Genomic DNA, 18,682 nt, shown 5'->3' with positions numbered 1-18,682 from the left:
GTGGATTGATAAATATGTGAAGTTCATGGAAGGTTTCTTCCTGGGACTCTTCATTCACAAAGTATATTTCTCTTTTCCCTCACAAGCCAAAGATGGCATGCCATCTATAAACAGCCCTGTGAATGGTGACAGCCAGATTTTAAGTAGGAGGAGGATAGAAGAAAGACTGCAAAAGAGATCATGTGCCCAGACAAATCTGTGTGATGCTAGTTCTTATGAAACTTTTGAAGTGTTTTCCAAGAAAAACAGTATAGATAAACCCCACTCCTGGAACACATTACAAACCTAGACTGCTTGGCTTTGTCTGAGAATACGAACAGGTGTTTCCAAGACTGTTCAGCTGTCTTGGAGCGGCCCTTGTTTTTCAGGTGAAGAAACTGAGCCAGGCAGTTGATGGCCATAGTCAGTGGCTAGATCTTGGAAATCATGCAGGACTTACTAAAGCTTTTTGAGGCTCAAACGTGTAGCTCACTCTATGGAAGCAACAAGCAGTCCATTTATCCTCATGTTTCACATTTCAAAACACATGAAGGACTCAGCCATTTACATGAGAGACAGGTCTTATGGTTGGTGACTTAGCTGATGTTCTCCCAAAAGGGGGCACCAGAGAGGATTTGGGTACATATAGCTTATTTTGGACAAAAGAGGGAAGTGGCTGATAAGGAATGGTTGCATCGTGGAGCACGTTTCTATCAAGTGTACACCTGGGGCATCTACCAGCTGCTGAGCTTTGGGAGCAGAACTGAATACACCTGAGGTAGCCAGTGGAGGGGGCAGGGAGGGGCTCCACTGCAGCCAGCATGGGTGGAAGGCTATCTCCAGTGATTTCTGCCATGCCCTGTGTACACCCATGCATTCTCTACAAGCTGGGACATTCTGGAGCAGAGGCTGGCGTTTATAATAAACAGAGCAGAAGGCAGATGTCAAAGCAGCGGGCTGCTTAGCCCACACATAGATTTCAGGGCTCTGCCCCTCAAGCTCTCAACTCAGTGGGCCTAGAGTAAGGATAGCATGCTTGCATTTTCAGGATGAGGATGATGGGTATGCCTGGGGTCTCGACTTTGACATTGACTGGCGTGTGTTCTAGCTCTTTCTTGACTCTTACTGGTGGCCCCCACTCCCCTCCCCTACTCCACCTTTTATGAAGAATTTTTCACACCACTTCATGTCATAGATCCCAGGTCCATTCTGTGAATTTAAAAATGGAGAATTAATAAGTACTTATAACTCCCTGCAACTATGGCTGGCAGATAAAATGCCATCTGCCAGACAAGATTTATTTATAATGGGGTTTATACATATTTATAAGTTTGCAAGCAACAAATGCACAGTTTTAAAACTGGCACATTTTATAGCAGCCAGAAAAAAAATCTTGCAACTTTCTACCAGGTTTTTTGAGTGTGAACTGCATGTGTGCATTACACACAAACACAAACTTTCCTTGATTCGGATGGAATGTGCACCTCACTCAGCATGTGTGTGTCCACATACAGACCAACTCTCTGCTGGGTATTGTGAGCCCCTGGGTTTTTCTAACATGAACAATTGTCAATCAAAATGACACCAAGAGCTAGGGGATTAATAGACTCTCATCAGCAGACCCAAGAAACAGGGTTCTGGGTGCTGTGGAATGTGAAACCATGGCACAAAAAGGGAAGGAATGGGTTGCAAGGGGAATGGGGGAGGAGTGTCACTGTGGACCATGACAGAGGGAAAGCAAGCCAGGTATAGTGATGATGTTTGTAATCCCAGCACTTGGGCGATGGAAGCTGGAGGGCAGTCAGCGGGAGACAAGGAAGGGGCAGATGTTGGATAAAAGGAAAAGAGATGAAATAAGTGTCGACATATTTTCTGGCTCCAGTACTGCTCAGGCATAGCCTGACTTGGCTTGCCAGCCTTCCTGGCCACACTGGTACATCATGTCCTATGTAGCTGGCCCTGGAGGGACTCTTGGGACAGAGAAAGAAACAGAGGTGGATCTGCCCCTGTTCATAATTTCATAGGAACCCCACCCCTAACACACAGGGAGCAATGTGAGAGTGTTGGAGTGTGGGAGCCCTTTCAGTGCTGGTGTGCCCACATCCAGTTAGGACCCAGCAAGGGTCAGGACGGAGGTGGGGGTTCTGAAGGCTTTGCACAGTAGGTGGCACTGTGGAGCCTGCGAGGCAGAAAAGTGTGCAAAAGTTCAAGATGAAACCCTGCCTGGAAACCGCTGGTGTCAGCAGGATGCTGAGGCCAGGCTGAGAGCCTGCCTTTCCTCTCACTCAGATGCCCCGGGCCAGTGAATCCTGGAGACCTCCCAAACTCGTCAATGATTCTTGTCTTAGGGTAAAGGAGAAACCACAGGAAATGAACAGCTTTATGTACCCATTGTGCATAAAGGCCCATCCTGTGTGGTGAACCTTCTAAGGTACTGGTTCACACTGTACCCACAACACTTTCCCACAACCAAAGCCACTAACACTGGAGTTAAGCGACAGCTCACAAGGCAGGGATGAGTGGACTAACCAAGCTTGGGTGATAAGTTTGCTTCTTTTCTTTCTTTTTTTAAATTTTAACACTATGTGTGAGTTGCCAGTTGACTGTTCTCTGTTCAGCCGACTTTTGGATATAACTTGTTTCAGAGTATTGTGAAATTATGTGAGTTTCTTTGTATTCGGAATTAAACATTTGCTGTTTAAAGACCCAGGATTAGGAGACAGCTCAGTATAAATGTCATGTGTAACAAGGTACTTAATAGTTTTTAAAAAGCATTTGGATGGCCATACATAGTGATATATGAATATTTGGAAAATGTTTGTTTCTGTTAACTTTCCTGAGACACAGACTATTACTCTAGCAGCAGTCTGCCTGGGCTTATGGCCAACCTGCACCTTTCTACTTTGATACTGGCATGGAATTGGCTTCCTAAGTCACCTGTGAGGAGCAGAAACACAAAACCAATTTCAAGTTTTCTAATATTTTTTCTATGATAAAACTTACATGATTTGGTGAACATTTGGAGATCCCAGGATTCAACAGGCAAAGGTAACTGGCTTGGATTGCCTTACCTGCAGGGAATCCATCTTGCTCTTTTGGGGAATGGTGTTGCTGCCCATCTCCTGCCCTTCACCATGGGCCTGGCACACCACACCCAAGCTTCTGGGATGGCCAAGTGGAGGCAGAATACAGTATCCCTCCCCATGGCCCAGATGGCAGGTGGCAGCCGAGGGCTGTAGCCAATGCCACTCTCCTTGTTATTCCTAGGTACTGGAATATGTGCCTTCATCATCTAGACAGCCATCCATGCATTCCGGATTCCATAGCAGCCCCTCTGAACCTCTGACTTAGACACTTAAAAACATTTGGGTGATGAGGTTTGTACTTATCCACCCAGTTTCCAAAGCATGGAACCAGCGCTGTAATTAGACATTTTCTATAAAACGTACCTTGTTACATTTCTGTGAACAGCTCTTTCCCAGCTCAGAAGAACCATGGCTCAAAGACTGAGAAGCAACCATTTTAAAATAGTTAATTGTTTCAGTGACTGTAGCTGTAAGTCTGTTGGCAATAAAGGCTACTGTGAGAAGTTCTCTCTTGTTTGTGTGATGGAGCTTGTGTTTGTACAGTGCCGTAATGCGTGTGCAAAAGTTGGAGAACAACTCCTGGGAGTCAGTTGTCTCCTCCTATCATGTGGGGCCTGGGGGTCTAACTCAGGCCATCAAGTGTGGCAGCAAGCGCCATTGCCTGGTGAGCCAACTCGCCAGCCCCGAATCTTGTAATGCTTCACAGAAGACAGGAGGATAGATTGAAAAGTTTTCTCTAGAAATTAAGTATTCTGCTTTTCCTCAGAAGAAAAAATGGTGACTTGGCAGAAACACTTCAAAAGATTCACACTGACTTTGTGATCTGGAACATAAATGGCCGTGGACAGGTCAGAGGTGAGAGACTGTGGGAAGGCTACATTGGGGGCTTTCAGCTACAAGTTCTAACAACTGTAGTCTCCAGAACATCATGCCAAACATAGATCCTCTTTGTGTGGGATGCAGGTTAGAGACTAAAAGTTACCACTTGTAAGACAGAGAGCCAGTTCCAAGGGCTGGCGCTGACCTGTTGCCCATCTTGCACAGCGCTGGCAAACACTGCCCAGTCTGACGCTCTCTGCTCAGACAGTGTTTCTATTTTGTATTTTGTATTTTCTCCCCTATAGAGGGGCTATTACCATTCTTCCAAACATGGGATCTAGGCTGGGAAGTGGCTCCATGGGGATGCCTTCTACCTACATAAAAGTCACACGCAGCAGCATTTGTGTCTGTAAGCCCAGCAGGAGGAAGACAGGCTGCAGGGGCTTGCTGGCTGGTCAGTCTAGCCAAACAGGCAGCTTCAAGTTCAGTGAGAGACTCTGTCTCAAAAAATAAGATGGAGAGCAACAGAGCAAGACATCCAACACCAACCTCTGACCACTTTTCCTGCCTTCACAATACACACATGTGCACACACATGCACACACCACAGACACACATGCTCACCACCACCACTACCAACAACAGTAAAACACTATCTCCCCAGACTGGTATCAGTAGCATCCAGCACACTAAAGCTTCATTGTAACATCATTTACCAGATGGGGCTTGGGGATAATGGGACACAGTGATGGGGTTTCTAAATGTGGATTTTTCCTGAAATGCTGTGAGACCAGGTACCAAAGGAAGAAGCAAGACCACCCCCTCACCTCCCCAAGTGTCTATTGCAAAACAGTAAAATAGTCTACCACACAGACCCCAAGAATGGGTTTTATATGAAGTCTTTTAGTTTTATTAATTATTAATAAACATAAACTGCACATAGTAAAGGTTGCTCACAGCCCTGGGTGGGCCCCAGGTTCTCTGGTGGCGGGTCCCTGGTTTCTGACCGTCAGGGTGAGGGTTGCACACACTCACCGTCTAAATGCTGTACAGGTGGCTAGCTAGTGAAGCAGTGAACGCCAGCATCACAGGTGATCGATCAGCTTTAAGGATAGCAAGTGAGCACAATTAGATTTTTAGTGTATTTTTAATTTCAATTGCTTCAAAGTCTGTCATGCTACAAATGTTGTTGCCTCCTAGTAGGAATGGTGGGCACGGTTCCCAGCAGGGGCTGCTAAGTAGAAACAGCCACAGGACGATATCACCAGTCAGGGTCATGCAAAATGTGTTATTGATATTAGTGACCCAGGTCCATCCATAAAGCATGAAAGAGCATGTCCTCAAGCCCTTCTGTTCCCACCTCAACTCCACCACACACTGGTCTATTTTTTTTTTTTCCGTTTTTGCTTTGTTTGCTTGTTTTGTTTTCCTTAGCCCAACACTTTCACACTTTCCTTTCCCAGAAATGCCTTGGATCGTCAACGCTGTGTGGCAAGAGAATAAGTTCTTCTTTTTCAGTGATGTAGAGAAGAACTCAGAGCAACACTCCAGCAGAACATCTTCTGGGCAGCATGCGATATCCTCCAGGAGTAACTTGAAGGAAACTCTTTAGTCAATCAGCCCATGGTTACCTAGGATCCCTAAGCAAGAACAAATGCCATCAGGTAACCACCGAGAGTAAAATCAGCTTACAAAGGCCCCTGGTGTGTAAAGGCAGGGTTTGTAAGGCAATGGTCTCTGATGCTAATCAACTTATGGGGAGCTCTGACATGAGGTCCCCCCAAGTGAGAGTCGTTTGGAAGACTTCTCTGGGAGCATGGCTGCTGACCAGCCCTCCAGACACACCGAGGACATTCCATCTGTGTGGCCCGTGGCTGGAGTCCTTGGGGAGGGGCAGTTCAGAGGTGTGAGCGCTTCCTTTACAAGGTGGACAAAGGAATGCAGGTCCAAGTGATGGGGACGTCCACCATTAGGGAATGACGATGCTTCTTTCTGAAGAATGTACAAATAGCCATGCCACACCTCCTAGCCTGGCAGAGTCCTCTCACTGAATGGTTCTGGTCAGGGCTCACGTTGAAGGAGTTGAGAAGCTTTTCTGATAGCTCCATCTCCTTGCCAGTGACAGCAAAGGGGACATTTGACATGGAGCTTTTCTATGTAGAATTGAACTCAGCATCATCCAGCTGAAGGCTGGCTTGTAAACCTCACTGCTGGCAACTCCTACATGCAGCAGACTGACTCCAGTCCCTTGGAAAGGAGACCCACAGTGGAGAGCACCTTACCTCTCCTTATGGGCTCTTTCCTTAGTGGGTTCTGAGAGAGCCTAGCTGGCTTTTCTGTTATGTTCAGAAATGCCCAAATTATCACATAATTTGGCTTTCAGATGTGCTTAAACTTATGCATGGGACACAAGAGAGGGGGACCCACACGTCTGGGCTTCTCTTTGGTGAGGCTTTTGAGAAGACAGAGCTTTAGTAACTTTTCACTACTATGAGCTAAATGCCAATGCTAGAGGACAGGGAGGGGCTCATCACCTCAGCATGTGGTGGTGACCTTGAACTGGTAGAGCAGTGGGGGCAGGTTTGGAGAAACAGTTCCATAATGCATGGAGGGCTGGCACTTCATGTGGGTTCTACCTGGGAAAACCTGGTATACACATCCTAGGCAACACAGAAGCAGACAAACACGTACATGAGCACCCATTCTATGAAAAATAAATGTAGTGTGAAAATAACAAAACATCACCCCAAGGTGCACTGTGCATAGCACATCACCACCTGCCCTCTCCCTGGACCAGGGAAAGCGGCATCCAAAGGCAGTGGATGATATCAGCAGCTTGGTACATTCAAAAGGATGGAGCCTGCATGCAACAGACAAGGCACGTCCATATCCAGGCTGAAATGTGTTGATGATTCCTTGGTCTCCTCCTCAGAAGATGCCCACACTGTGGCCACATCAAGCAGACCTCCAAAGTCAAGGACTCTAAGAGCCCACATGGAAGTAACACATGCAATAAATAAGTGTGGCTGCAGAGCTGGCCCTTTGGAGACAGTCACTTGCAGAGGACCCCATTTTGAAGTGGTCTGTTTTTGTCAGTGATGCAGGAAGAGGTGGCCACATGGGGCAGGTCTTCCTTGACCTTTGGGGAATGGCTGCTGTTGTTACTGGAGCTTGATTTACTTCTGCTTGGGTCAAGAGCAGGCTGCATGGGTGAGGCCTGGGTTCCGTTGCCCCTGACTAGACAACCACACACCAGTCGGAAAAAGGCACGCCGCATCTCTTTGCTGGCCAGAGTGTAGATGACAGGGTTCATGGCAGAGTTAAGGACAGCCAGCATGATGAACCATTGGCTTTTGAACAGGATGGAGCACTCCTTCACCCTGCAGGCCACATCAATGAGGAAGAGGATGAAAATGGGGGACCAACAGGCTATGAACACGCTCACCACTATCACCACAGTACGTAGTAGGGCCATGGATCTCTCAGAGTTATGGTTGGCCACCCTTCGGCTGCTGGACTTAACCAGGAAGTAGATGCGCGCATACAGGATGACGATGGTCACTAGAATGGCTGTGAAGATGCTGATGAGGAAGGCAATGTACTTCTTGGAGTAGAGGGGCAAGATGGTAGAGCAGTCAGGAAAGTTCTCCAGGCAGTTCCAGCCCAGGATGGGCAGCGCGCCCAGCGAGAAGGCAATCAGCCAGCACATCCCAATCAGAAGGAACACGCGGTGCTTCTTGTTGGCATCATAGGGTCTCATCTTGATCATGGTCAGGTGCCGCTCAATGGCAATGGCCAATAAGCTGCAGGTGGACGCGCCGAGGGCCACGAACATACTGCCCTCCCTGAGGAACCACACTGTCGGAGACAGACTGAATGTCTTCCTGCCGGACATCAGAATGTTGACCTTGTAGGCTATGCCGGCCAGCAGGTCGCAGAGAGCCAAGTTGCCGATGAAAAAGTACATGCGGTTGTGGAATTTATTGTTTTTCCAGATGGCAATCAAAACCATCAGGTTCTCCAAGACGATGAAGCTACAGGTGACCAAGAAGAGGATGGTGGTGATGAAGGTTCCACCATCAGGGGGGTCCTGCCTGCCTGCTAGCTTCCCTACGTAATCGTAATGTTTCCGGAGAGTATCATTCCCGAAGATGGGCTGGTGGTCCTGTGCATGCGTTGCCATGACTGTCTCTAGACAGATGGTTACCTCAACAGTCCACGAGAGGGCGCTCCAGGAACGTTCATTTCAAGGAACAATTGGAACCGTGGTGGTGGATTCGGGAAGGCGCGCAGGCCTGGATCCAGCCAGAGTGTAGAAAATAGGCTCTGTAAAGAGATGAACACAGAGGGAACCTTGGATCAAGTGATGACTATGAACTGACCCTCAGTGTGGAAAATGCTAACGCATTTGGAGGGCTGGTGTATAGGGAGAGCTTGGGACGCAGGCCAAATTTCTAAGATAGAGACGAGGAAACGCTGTTAGGGCCCTGCAGCTGCCAGAGAAGAAACCTCACTCAGTGCGCGAATCTGAGAATCAGGAAACCAAGGCAGAAGATGCGAGCAAGCTTCCACTTGGAAACCTCCAGGCACCAGGAAATACTGAGTTAGTTCTCACCCACCGCGTGGGAGCTGGTAAACCACTCTTCCCAGCTGCAGAGGGAATCTGATTTATTTTTCTCAGGATGACAAAAAGGGAGGGGAGAAGGGAGGGAGGAAGAAAGGACAGAGGTAGGAAAGGCGGGGTAGAGAAAATTAGGACACAGTAGGGGGAATGGTGTCTGGAGAAGTTCTGAGTCCTCCCTGGTGACACCATGGGAAGCATCCCATACTTCCTTGGACCAAATCCCTTGAGGTCTGGAGGGCCTTTGGCCCACCTGGCAGAGAGCCTTATGGCCTGACCACACAGGCAGGGCAGGAAGGGCAGCCTGAGGCTGAACAAGAACCCTGAGGCCACTGCACTGAGCAGAACCCGGGAAGGAAGGACTGCGGACTGGCCTGGAAGCTGCCACCACAGAGGTTAAGGCAGAAAGGGAGGAAATTACTTGAACTTTTAGTATGGCTTGAAATGCAGAGGTCTGCACTGGGAGTATTAGTTAGCATATTCACGAGGCCTGTGAATAGAAGAAAGGACATACACAGGATTGCTGTGAGGGTCTTGAATGCAAGCACCAGGCCCTCAAGAAATTGTGTGTGTGTGTGTGTGTGTGTGTGTGTGTGTGTGTTGCAAACGCATGCACATGTGTGCCCCTGCATGTGTGTGTCACTGAACCTGGAGATCACCCATGCAGCCATGTTGGCTGACCATTGAGCTCCAGGGATCCTCCTGTCTACCTGTCCATGACACTAGGGTTATAGGTGCATGCCACCAGACTAGCTTCCCATGTGGATGCTGGGGGCCTGAACTCAAGTTCATGCTTGCATGGCAAGCTTTATTAACAGCCACTCCCCAGTCCTGTCCACTGGCCCTCAGATGCATTAACCTGGCTTGTGCCTCATCTCCGTCTGACCCCATGGTTCTGAGGCTCTGTAGCTCAGCTGTGAAGGCTTGATTCCCACAGATTTACCATTCATTCTTCATGTGTGGTTGACACACATAATTGTACGTATTTGCCGGTGTGGTGTGGTGATGCATGTATACCATGGGTGATCATCAGAGCATGGGCATTAGCATCCTTAAATGTTTGCAGTTTGAAACTCTGTCTTTGAGTTCCTTATTGTTATGAACCCAAGCCAACTCACTCTGCTGCAGAACTCTAGAACTGATTCCTCTGTCCAACAGTGTCTAACCTCTTCCTGTTCCTCCCAATCCCCTTTCTAGACTCACTTATTTTAAGTTAAAGTTACTGGGTTCTTAAATATCTACTGAGGTCTAAGTGGAGTAAGTTGAAAACAGCCTACTTTTTGTCCAGAGTGAGGGTTTATTCACAGTGTTAAAGTTCCAGCCCTAAATCTGGTTCCTAGACACATGGACGAACGCAGCAGGACCTCACCCACCACCAGGAATTTCTTCCACAGGTTGGCAGTGACTTTAATCCTGAAGGATACCAGTGGTTCCTCCATGGGTGGCACTAGGGGGCTGGGAAGAGCAAGTGACCACAGAAGGGCTCTGCACCCCTGTGACCCCTTTGAGAGCAGTGGCACTGTGCAAGCCTTTCCTTTCTCCATCACTTGGGAGGCCTTAGAATGGGCGACATTGGGAAGAGGAAGCCCATGGCTTCTTGGCAGAGACATCTTCTAGTTCCTGGCCCTCAAAGACATCTGCTATTCTGGAATCGCCAGGAACTGTCTGAATTCAAGTCTGCAGTCTACCTGGAACGGCCTTGGCCTAGGCCAGCTCTGAGAGCTGCATGGGACCAGAGGGAGTGGGTGAAGTTCAGCTTGAATGCTGCCTGCTGGCTGGTAGAACCTTTTGCGCTGCCTTCTTTTAACTTCAAAGAGCTGCTCTGAGGATGAGATGCCGATGACATAGAGGGGCTCACCTGTCAGGACCCCTGTCATCCATTGAGCCCCGTCTCACCCCGACCAGGCTCCCCAGTGTGCTTCTAAAGCTTCTCCCTGAGGCAGGCAGCACAATTCTGCAAGTCCTTTTCTACACTTAACCACCCTGGAGGTGGTGACAGCGGTGGTGTGGTAGTGATGGTGGTGTGGTGGTGGTGGTGGTGGTGGTGGTGGAGGTGGTGGAGGTGGTGGAGGTGGTGGTGGTGGTGGTGGAGGTGGTGGTGGAGGTGATGGTGGTGGTGGTGGTGGTGGTGGTGGAGGTGATGGTGGTGGTGGTGGTGGTGGTGGTGGTGGTGGTGGTGGTGGAGGTGGTGGTGGTGGTGGAGGTGGTGGTGGAGGTGGAGGTGGTGGTGGAGGTGATGGTGGTGGTGGTGGTGGTGGAGGTGGTGGTGGTGATGGTGGAGGAGGAGGAGGTGGTGGTGGTGGTGGTGGAGGTGGAGGTGATGATGGTGGTGGTGGTTGTTCTCATACTTCTTTTTTGACAGAGGGGAATCATGTAACCTAGCCTGACCTAGCTATGATGACCTTGAACTTCTGACCCTTCTGCCTCTGCCTCCCAAGTGCTGAGGATACAAGCCGGAGCCACCGGACTCAGTTTTATGCTGGGGATCAAACTCACAGCCTCTTGACTGCTAAGTGAGCACTCACCCCCAGCCCATCCCTCCAGATTTTTTTTAAATCTTGTCTGTCACATTCTATTCATCTTATGGCATCTTTTAGGGTCACAGTGGCCCTCATGACCTTTCCTTGAGGCTGCTGTCACTTTAAGAAAAACACTGCAAGCTCTCATTTGAAGACTGGAAATTAGAAGCAGCCACGGTTTTCTGAGAGGCAACAACATATCTGACAAAATCAACTTGGAGAAAGAAGGGTTTATTTGGCTCCCAGGTCAAGGGTGTGGTCCACCATGTTGGGGAAGGCATGGCGGTCACATTGCATGTAGTCAGGAAGCAGAGAGCGGTGACTACTGGTGTTCAGCTGGCATTCTTATTTAGTCCGGGACCCCGCCCCATGGAACGGTGCTGCCCACACATTTCAATTAACCTGATCTAGAAAACAGCCGTGCCCAGAAGTTTGTTTCCATGATGATTCTAAATGCCATCGAGTTGATGGTCAAGATTAGATACCAAAGGCAGGAAACGTCATCATCATGACCAGTGCCCAGCCCCATGCCCTGTGAGGGCTGTCCCAGCCACAGCAGCTGTCATAGTTCCTCCATGCTATGCTCTGTCCCCATCACGTGACTAGCTGTGCCATCCACAATGCCACAATGCCAGGTTTGTCTCAAAATGTCCCTGGGCTATTTGCTCTGCAATCAGGGGTTTTTGTCCTAGGAATGGACACCCTATGTCTGAAGCCCTGGATCACAGCACAGGTGCAAACTGATTCTCGGCTCCAGTTTTTTTGTTCTAGGGAAGATGAATAAACTTAGATTAACCTTTGTGTGTGCATGGGTGCACACGTGTGGAAGCCAGGGGTCAGTCTCAGGTGTTGTCCTCAGATGCTGTCTACCTTGGGTGCTTGTTTATTTGTTAGTTTTGAGACAAGGTCTCTCACTGGTCTGGAACTTGCCTAGTAGGCTTGACTGGCTGCCCCTAAATCCTCCTGTCCCCGTGTCCCCAGCACTGGGATTACAAGCATGCACCACCATGCCCTTTTTTTCACCTGAGTTCTGGGAATGGAACTCAGCTTCTCATGCGTGAGAGCTAGCACTTTACCGGGAGTCATCTGCCCAGCCCTCGGGATGTTCTTACACTAACTCAGCTTGTCTCCTGTGCCTCACTTTCCCAATCTCCCACAGCGCTTGACACACCCCATTGCTCCCTGGGAAGTTGGGGCTTTGGCCTCAAGTGTGAGCAGAGGGGGCAAGAGCCCCTTGAAGTCAGCTACGTGGACCCCCCTGGGAGGAACAGAAGGTGGAAAACAGAGATCTCAGCGAGAGCACACAGACGGCTAAACAGAGTGGACAAAGCAGGTGAACAGTGAAAGCAAACACCTAACAATTAAATAACCACAATAAAGATAGCAGACGTGCCAGGACCTGTGAAGGCCAAAGGCCTGTAGGCTAACCCACTTTGCCACTAAAGCCTGGACGATGGTTCCCCTTAATTAAAACTCATCTCTCAAGCGGCTGAGATTTTATATAGCATATTTTGTTGAAGATGATTCTCTGTGTTTGCAGTTTGAAGCTCTCACTTCGGGACCTAAACATATATTTTCTCTGGTTTATCAGTATCACAAAGCCGGCCGTATCCTGGGAGCTAAGTCCTGGACTAAACACCAGATGATTCTGGATACATCTGGATGTCACTGTGCGTGGCAGCAACAGGACACAGGAGCTCTTCCCTCTGTCCCCAAGGGGTGCCACCCACAGACTTCCACTTTGCTAAAAGAAAGCCTGAGCCTTGGGTATCAGTGAGCTCTTCTTAGGGCTAGGCAGTGTCTCAATACTGTCACCCAGTCACTGCAGGAGTGCACTACACAACCAAAACACCAGAGACCAGCACTCAGATCTGCAATAGGCCACCAGGGGTCTCTACTGGTCACTACTGGCACCTAGCGTGACCACCGTCTGGGTTCCCCAGCCCAAGTGAATTTATACCGTTTCTTTCAGTGTATAAATAAACGCATGGGATACTCCACATCTAGCGTGTTTTCCTCCCCAGGATGCTCATATGAACCAGGCTTGTGGATGCAGCCAAATCCTTGCTTTCAATCCATTGTGTGTCTGCACATCACCCTCTATTGGGTCTGACTTACAGACAAGGGCAATTTCTCCCACGGTCAAGTGTTGTTTCTCACATGTTCTTTTGCTGAACAGATGCCTTCATCTTTGCCAGCCACCCTTGGTTTCTAAGGGGCACACTGGTATAAAGGATGGGCTGTAAGCATGGCCCAGAAGTGCTGGTCTCTCTGTCCAGCTCTGACTGTGAAACAGGTCAAGGCACCTCCACTGAAGGCAAGGTGGATGCTGGAGACAGTTTTGCATCCTACTCTGGGGAAGTAATGGCAGTGTAAATTGTACTGCTGATTCATTTCCCTCGGAAAGAAGGAAGCTCCTGGGCTGTGAAGATGGCTCAGAGGGGAAGGCACTTTCTGCATAGGCCAAGAGCCTGGGTTTGAATCCCCAGGTGGCTTGTAAAGCCAGGCATGATAGTGCATTTCTGAAATCCCAATACTCCCACACTAGATAGAAGACAGAAGAATACCCAGATTTGCCAGCAGATGGGCTAGTCTAGTATACACAGCAGTGAACAACAAAGGAGACCCTGTCTCAAACAAGATGGGGGGCAAGGACTGACACCCAAGGTTGTCCCTTATCCTCCACACACATGCTGCCATACATGAGCGTGTGTACAAACACACACACACACACACACCATTCATATAGGATGTTTTTTTATATATAAAGAAATCTGATGTTGAGATTGTGGTCATACACAGACTAGTTTGTGTGTCTTCTAAAATGTGAGGCACATTCCACAGGTAGAGAGGTCCCACTGAGCTCTAGGGCAGAGGGGCCCCTCAGGAGCACTGGTCTCAGCACAGATTCTTCTGCAGCCCCTTGCCTGTGTCCACCAGCACACTCCCAAGGTTGACACTAACCAGCACTCTGACACACCTGTGGACTCCTCACTCCCCTCTCTGCCCCCTCTGATCTGATCGGGACTAAGCTGGAGTCCTCAGTCACTCTGTGCTTGATGGGAGCCACTGTTCACATCTGAGCTGTCCTGGCACCCGTCACCTGAGCCTCCTCACTTTGGCCTCACAGCACTGGGGTCACACAGCTTTCCTTGAGGCATTCTGACACCAAACATATTTTCTTTTTGTCAAGAAGGAAGGAGACGCCTTGACCAAATGGCTCCATGGTGGGTGACCCCACATGAGACCTCGCCGATATTAGGCATGCCTGCCTGTCCCCCAATCCAAAAGCAGCATCCCCTGGGGAAAGCGAGCCTGGGAGAGGGGTCCGATGGATTCCAGATGTGCCTTCTACCCTAGCGACTCACTTTCTCCATATGTCAGTTTAAAAAGTAAACAGACTATAAAAAGAAGGAAAAGGAGGGAATATCTCTGCTGTCTAGTGCTTCCCCCCTTTCTCACTCCCCTCCCTCTCTCCCTTCTCCTCTTGTTTATTCTCCCCCCCTCCTTCCCTCTTTCTCTCTCAGAGAGAAAGAAATCTCTTTTGGTCAGAGGAAGAACTCCATGTTTGGAAAGACATGTCTTTCCAGAGACATCGGTGATCTCATCCTCCAAACTGAATTAAAGCATCCACTGTTTGACAGTGAGCAACATTTCTTGGAAAGCCAGAGTTTGCTTCGTTTTCTTTTTCTTTTACAAGAACTGAGAAATGAAATAACCAGCGGGCCATTTCATGGCTCCCAATCCTGGAAAGTTCCTTTGCTAATGAGTCCCCTCACTCTAGGTTTTCTGCCTTGACCTCACTCTGCCTCCAGAGACAGTCCAGGACAGAATGCACAGCCTCTCACACTAGGCTCATCAGTGGAGCACACTGTGAGAAAAAGCTTACAGATGAAAGCTGGGTGAAGGCTTTCTGTATCTCCCACTTTCTTTCCTTCAAGCATGGATACAAGTCCCTCTGCCTGGCGGGGCTTTCCAGGTCCTGCTATCTGCTGTACATATCCTTCTCATTAGCAAACAAGATGAAGTTACAGATCCAGATGTGGTCCAAGAAACCCCAGAGACGGAGGTCATGTCCCGAGAACGCTGGGTGCCGTGCGAACGTCCTGAGCCCACAGACTCGTCTGTAAGAAGGCATCAGATTATGATGCAAGGTCTCTATATTTTTTTCCTCCTTTGCCTGCCAGTCAGTCTTATCAAATTCTCAGTAAGGGCAGAGGACCAACTTACTGCCAAGCTTCCAGAAAATGAATGTAAATATGTGGAAATAGTTTCCATCAGAAAGTTAAAGACATGCATGAACATGGGATATCCTGCCCAGGAAGTCCATCCTGGTCATTCTCTGTCATATCTAGTCCCCAAAATAGCATGTGACTTCTGAATGGACACATGGGGAAACTGAGGTTGGGGGGGGGGTATCATGCATTCTTAGTGGTAGAGCTTGGCTAGGCTGGATGCCAGGGCATCTGTTCCAGCCCATCCCTTCAGGGATGAGGATTTTATGAGTCAGTCACTTGTCATAGGTCCCTTAACTAGGAGGTGCTAAGAGCCTCTGAAGTGTCTTTGCAGCCTAATTGCTTGAAGCTACTGGAATGCCAGTCTGGAGTTCGGGCAGAATGTTTAGAGAACTCCAAAGACAGGAGAATGGAAGGAGCACCCAAGGCCAAGGAGCACAGTCCTCTGCTGAGCACCTCCTTCAAGAGCTGTAGAAAACCTTTCGAATCCTGTAACACGGATCCAAAGTTGATGAACACAGAATTGTGAGGGCAGCCGTGATGAGAAGATTCAGGGATCCCAGCTAACACAAACAGCTTGCTTAAAAGTGGCCTCCAGCCTTTGGCAGAAAAAGGGAACCCCAACATTTTCAAAATTGTGACACACTCAAATTTGTACTTTTCTTGTAACAAAAATATGTTAATAAACTGTAGGCATCAAAGAGGAGATCTGTGGAACAAAGTGTCATGATTTCCAGAAAGAGGATCAGTCCCTGATTCATGGGAAGCAGGTCATCAGGCCAGCACATAAAGCTTTGCAGGAAATGAGAGTTCCTACATCCAAATATGGTAGAGAACCAGAGGGTTGAGTATGTAAAAAACAAAAAAAATCATAAAGAGTAATGACATCGGAAAGATGCTAAGTGGTTATGACATCATTCTCCCTATATTGGGGGATCCCTAAGGGTGGGCTCTGCAGGTGGACTCTCTGGTGTGTGTGAAAGCCGAGTGACACTGACTGGATGTGATATCTTCTGGTTTGCAGATGGGAAAACCCAACATGGGATTATATGGCAATACAACACACCCCAGTACTGAGCTCTGTACCCCTTAAGAAGCTTATAGATCTAGATATCTCCACAGCTCCCCAAACAGCACGCACGTACATACACACACGTACACAATACACTCTCACACATACACACACTGTCCTACAATACACATGCACTCACATATACATATATACACTCACACACACACTCACAACACATTCACACACTCTCATACACATACACATACTCACACTCACGTACATGCATACACTCTCTCACACACAACACATTCACACACTCATACACATATTCACATTCACACATACATACATACACACACACTCACACACACACACATACATGCATATAACATACTCACACATACTCTCTTTCCCCTCCCCCACAAACACACCACCTCACCACCTCACCACCTCACCACCACCATCACCTCAACAAAACAGCCCTGATCACAGCCACACTTGTCAGCAATTTACCTGCAGTATGAAACCCTGCACTCCACTTTCTAAGAATTACAGTTTTTTACCCTGTCTGCCTGGTTTTCACCAATGAAGGAAGGAACTTTGAATAGATCAACTTTGTAGGTGGTGATATGCAATACCGGAGACTTCTGACTGCAGATTTTAGAATGATGAATAACTGGAGGTCTCAGAGCTCCAGCTGGGGGGTGGGGGGTGGGGGTTCAGGGTGACGTTACTGTAATGTTCAAAGCAAAGCATTTCCTTTAAACAGCTGACAAGAAGTCCCTCTTACATCAGGAGTGTCCAAGGACGGAGAGACAGGGACACAGAGACCATGCACAGGCACACAGTTAATAGCCACCGTTCCCTTCCCTCTGTTCTATCTCAGGTAAAAACCGACACATACCAATTTCCCCCCAGGAGCCTCACTATGGCATTGCAGACACCTTTGTATTCCAGCTCCAGGCCTGACACCCCTAATGGCCTAGTTTGAGAAGTGCTATGAATACTGGAATTTTGTAGCTAATAAAACTTAAAAGAACGACAACCCCTCCTACACACACCCCTGAGGGGGAAAAAACCACACACACACCCCGTCCCCAGGTTTTCTTCCCATGAGGACTTCTAACTTCTGAATTGGCCCCGCATAGCAAGGGAACTACGCTCAGGGATTACAAACACATTTTTTTTTAAAAAGCCCTGGTTGTAATGTAAAAGAATCCTATACCCCTCCACCAGCCCTGGGAGGCAGCTAGGTCACCGGAGTGAATGGCCTGGAGAAGAGGAGGAGGTGGCCCGATGCGAGGCATTTGCGAGCCCAGGTCATGGTGCCCTGACTTGGTTGGAATTTAATACGAAAAGTGGTCCGGGTGGACACAGAACCGCTCAGCCCGCAACTCGGGTTTGCACAAACCCCAGCCGGATCCCCCGCTCACCTCGGTCGGCGAAGCGCATCTGGGCTGGCTGCATCCTGCGGTGTCTTAGCTAAGACTCCGGTCTAGGAGCTCCGGAGGTCGCTCGTGGCCTCAGGTTTCTCCTGGTCGTCCAGTCACCTCGCTCAGCACCCGGACCCTGTCGCCTTCCCCTGAATTCGCTCACCCAGACTCTGCCCTAGAGGATCCGAAGGCAAACTTTTGCAACGACTCTCCGGGGCGGGGCCCAGAGTCACCCCGCCTCCTGCCGCCCCTAACCCAAGCTTTGGCGGGCTAGTCCCCTGCTACAGCGCGGTCCCTAGCCACGTCCCCGCCCCGGGCCACGTCCCCGCCCAGCCTCTCTGCCAGTCTGCAGCACCCGGGCTGTCAGGACACGACTGGGGCTCTTCACTCCATTGGATTCCCCTGCTCTTATTCCTCTACCGCCCCGACCCCCAACACACACAAAGAACCTGGATCCTGACCTCAGGGTCCTGCATCTATCCTGCAAATTCTCCGTGCTCCAGGACTCAGCAGCTGCAGAAGTGGATGCAGAGCTGGGTTTGAGTAGTCTGCCTAGGTGGCCACGAGGATATGGGCGGATCTGTATTAATATTGTTACGCCCCTCAAGATGACTAGTGTTAACCATACTGTCTTTAACGTCATTGTCTTGATAGGGACCAGTTCAGTCTGAAATTGACTGACTGCCAGCTTGAGCTGATAAGCTAAGCCTTCTGCCTCCTCTGGCTCCTCACCCCCACCCTGTCAGTCATCTCTCTACCAGCTGCAAGGCAGGGACCTCCCCACCCCCGCCTGCCACATATGCCTGAGACCTGGCCCCTGTGTCTTGCCCACCTTAGCTCACCTCTATCACACCCCAGCCTACTCCTGTGCTCCCGGTAAGCCTCACCGGGCAAGCCTTGCCTGCCATGTCGGGAGAATCTTTGGAAGGGAACTGCCCAATTAAAAAGGAAATTCAAAAGTTCTCCAGACCAGCTTGC

General features: G+C 49.2%; 1 protein-coding gene across 1 annotated transcript; it reads right to left on the bottom strand.

Annotated features, from left to right (window-relative positions):
• Positions 1-4,786: 4,786 nt before the first annotated feature.
• Positions 4,787-17,906, bottom strand: S1pr3 (sphingosine-1-phosphate receptor 3). Its single transcript, XM_036187974.1, has 2 exons — positions 17,705-17,906; positions 4,787-8,210 (listed from the first exon to the last, which is right to left on the bottom strand). Exon 2 carries the CDS (start codon positions 8,065-8,067, stop codon positions 6,937-6,939), a length of 1,131 nt encoding a protein of 376 aa, XP_036043867.1. The 5' UTR covers positions 8,068-8,210; positions 17,705-17,906; the 3' UTR covers positions 4,787-6,936.
• Positions 17,907-18,682: the final 776 nt, after the last annotated feature.

Source organism: Onychomys torridus, chromosome 5 (assembly GCF_903995425.1).
Source record: "Onychomys torridus chromosome 5, mOncTor1.1, whole genome shotgun sequence".
NCBI lineage: Eukaryota > Metazoa > Chordata > Mammalia > Rodentia > Cricetidae > Onychomys > Onychomys torridus.
The sequence above is the reverse complement of the archived record's forward strand: the minus strand, read 5'-3'. Positions and strand labels throughout refer to the sequence as shown.

Bases quoted from the DNA above. Each gene is read 5' to 3' on its own strand.
- S1pr3 (XM_036187974.1), bottom strand. From the start codon at position 8,067: ATGGCAACGCATGCACAGGACCACCAGCCCATCTTCGGGAATGATACT.